Source organism: Myotis daubentonii, chromosome 3 (assembly GCF_963259705.1).
Source record: "Myotis daubentonii chromosome 3, mMyoDau2.1, whole genome shotgun sequence".
Classification (NCBI taxonomy): domain Eukaryota; kingdom Metazoa; phylum Chordata; class Mammalia; order Chiroptera; family Vespertilionidae; genus Myotis; species Myotis daubentonii.
This window is the reverse complement of record NC_081842.1, coordinates 78,822,680-78,825,930: the sequence shown is the minus strand read 5'-3', so window position 1 is coordinate 78,825,930 and position 3,251 is coordinate 78,822,680. Positions and strand designations below refer to the sequence as shown.

At 37.0% G+C, this 3,251-nt stretch overlaps 1 protein-coding gene across 1 annotated transcript; it reads right to left on the bottom strand.

The window, feature by feature from the left end:
* Positions 1-564: 564 nt before the first annotated feature.
* On the bottom strand, positions 565-1,494 carry LOC132229301 (olfactory receptor 5AC2-like). The gene has a single exon (XM_059686016.1). The coding sequence runs from the start codon at positions 1,486-1,488 to the stop codon at positions 565-567; it is 924 nt and encodes a 307-aa protein (XP_059541999.1). The 5' UTR covers positions 1,489-1,494.
* Between the last annotated feature and the right edge of the window lie 1,757 nt (positions 1,495-3,251).

Here is a 3,251-nt window from a genome sequence, read left to right as displayed (position 1 = left end):
AAATAATAACAAAGAAAGTTAGATGTAACACAAATTATGAGATGATTCTTTTAAAGCATCTATAAAATATTAAAATTACTAGCTAACCTAAATTTTTAAAAATGAGAACCGTGCCCCAAATGTAAAAAAAGGAAATAACCTTTTATATCCAATACATTTTAAAAAGATTATGATCATCTTTGTCCAATTCTAGACAAATAAACCACTTACACATATATAACAGTCTCTGTTACTGTCAATTATTAAATAAAATGTGGGAGGAGGAGTTCCTTGCAGATAACAAATTTTCAAAAACTAAATGTTCAAATAAAAAGCACTTATGATATCTTTAAATAAATCAACCATGGAAGATGTGAGTCACTTCAACCGAAGTAGTAACTTCAGCTGGGCTCACATCCAAGAAAACATTGTGTGAAGCTGGGGTTCTTCACTCAGTGCTCAGAGACCACCCTCACCACTCGCCCTTTGGTGAAAGGGCAGAGCCATGGCTCCTCTGCAAGACTTGGGGATTTGTTTATGCAAAGAGTGAAACGTAAACAATTTGAAATTTTCCTTGGGAACTGTCTACTTCTTTGCAATTCTTCTCAAGGCACCTATAACCTCTTTATTTCTCAAGCTATAAATAAATGGGCTTAGCAGGGGAATTATAATCGTGTAAAACAGGGAATACATTCTGTCCTGATCTTCAGCTAGGCCAGATGCAGGACGCACATACATGCAGATGAGAGCGCCATAGTACAGCGAGACAGAGAGCAGGCGGGCACTGCACGTGGAGAAGGCTTTGCCTTTGCCCTTTTCAGACTTTTTCTTCAGAATGTCAGAGAGCACCCGAGTATAAGACATTATGATGGTCATTAAAGTGGATATTTGTGTAAAAGCTGCAAAAATAAGTATCATTAGTGCATTAATAGATGGGTCATAGCATGAAATTTTGAACAGCTGTAAAATTTCACAGTAGAAATAATGTATTATGTTAGACTTGCAGAAAGTTAATCTTAATAACAAACTCACGTGAACAAGAGGATGCAGAAAACCAACTGCATACGAAATACTTATCAACTTAGCGCAGAGTCTGTTGGGCATCACCACTGGATAAAGCAAAGGCTTACATATGGCTACATAGCGGCCATAGGCCATCACTACCCAGAGGAAACATTCTGTAGTTGCACTGGAAGCAAAAGAATAAAATTGGGTGATGCACTCAGCTAGGGATATCACTGCAGTCTGGTCTAAGAAGTTGACCAGCATCCTGGGAGTTACGGAAGTTGAAGTGCAAGCATCTGCAAAAGCTAATCCACCAAGGAACAAGTACATGGGCGTGTGAAGATGGGCATCCTTCCAAATAAGAGCCATCAGTCCAAGGTTGCCTACCATGGTGGTGAGGTAGATGACTAAGAACACGAGGAAGAGGAGGACCTGCAACCATGGTTGCTCTGCAAGTCCTGTGAGAACAAACTCAGTCACCAGAGTCTTGTTTCCTTCTGACATATCCACACTTGATCACTGTATTGAGAATCTATGTGACAAAGATGATTGCTAAAGGTAACACAAGGTAGTGGTACCTTTTTGCAAATTAAATTACACCTTCCTGTTGTTTTCCATTTAATTAGTAGTTTTTAAAAATATGTTTTTATTGATTTTATAGAGAGAGGGGGAAAAGAGATAGAGAGATAGAAACATAAATGAGAGAGAAACATTGATCGGCTGCCTGCTGCATGCCCCCTACTGGGAATCGAGCCCAGTACCTGGATATGTGCCCCTTGACTGAAAATCAAACTGGTGACCTCTTGGTTCATGGGCCCATGGTTAACCACTGAGCCATACTGGCTGGGCTAATTGGTAGTTTGTAATGCTTAACTTTGTCCTATAGTAAGTCTGTTTATGAATTCTGTGTTTAGAACAATGTCACCCCCAATAAATTTAATAGTAAAAAATTCTGTGTTTAGGTATCTGACCCTAAAATTGGAAAACAAAACAAAACAACAACAACACACAAAAATAAATGCAAATATTTGAGCCAATATTAAAATCACCTGAAAAACAATTTCACATGGAAGAGATGCAAATGCAAGACTATTGCATATGGAAAAGAAATAGGCTAATAATTTAGGCATAACCACATAATTTCTTTCTTAATCCTCACCTGAAGGTATTTTTTTTTATTGATTTTTAGAGAGAGAGGAAGGAGGAGAAAGAGAGAGAAACATCTATGTGAAAGAAAAACATAGATTGGTTGCCTCCCATACACACCCCAACTGGGGATCAAACCTGCAACTGAGGTATGAGCCCTGACGGGGAATCAAACCCAAACCTTTTAGTGAATTAGACACTGCTCCAACCAATTGAGCCACCCAGCCAGGGCAAAACCACATATTTTTTGTTGTAGAGACAAATGGAAAGGACAGAAATGTGTTGTAAAATATCTGTAACATATTTTGCATATATAGGGTTAATTATAAAACACACACACACACACACACACACAACTTCTTACAACTAGGTGAAAACAAGTTAACACAATGAAACAAATTGGCAAAAATATGTAAAACATAGTTATGAAAGAGCAAGTCAATGTGACTAATAAATATATGAAACAATGTTTATCTTCCTTAGTAATTAGAAATATTATTTAAATTGATGCATCCTTTCTACTTGTCAAATAAGCAAAAAAGAAAAATGAGAAATAATGTCTGCTGATTTCAGGAAAGTCAGAAAAGAAGCATTTTTTAATAGAACTGGCGAAATAAAAATTATAACAGCCTTTGAATGTAACATTATCTGCCCAAATTTGAAACTTATATAAACTTTGATCTACCATCTTACACCATGTCCAAATTTAAAATTAGGATCTTCAGTTGTCTTTTGGGGCAGGATAGTAAGAAGCTAGGAAAATTCCTGGGCAAGTGGAAGGAGAAACTGAGACAAGAAAATTAAACAAGGCCAAACAGTTTGGGCAGTTTGCAGCTAGCTTGTAAATTTCAAGATCTCATCTTCCCCCAAAAAAAGAACAATTGAAAGAAAATAGTAACTATCCTTCCTAAACAGAGAATACATAATTTTAATCACCCTGGCCTGGGAAAATTGAGAACAAAGACCCTAGCTAAACCCAAAGATAAATATCATTTGGGGGATGCTAAGACAGGAAAGGGGGAAAGGAGAAAAAACAGGAGTTTTATTTCACTCACTAAACAAAGAAGTTGGCAGTCTTAGAACTTGCCAAGATAAAAATTGCCAGATGTTCTCATAAATTC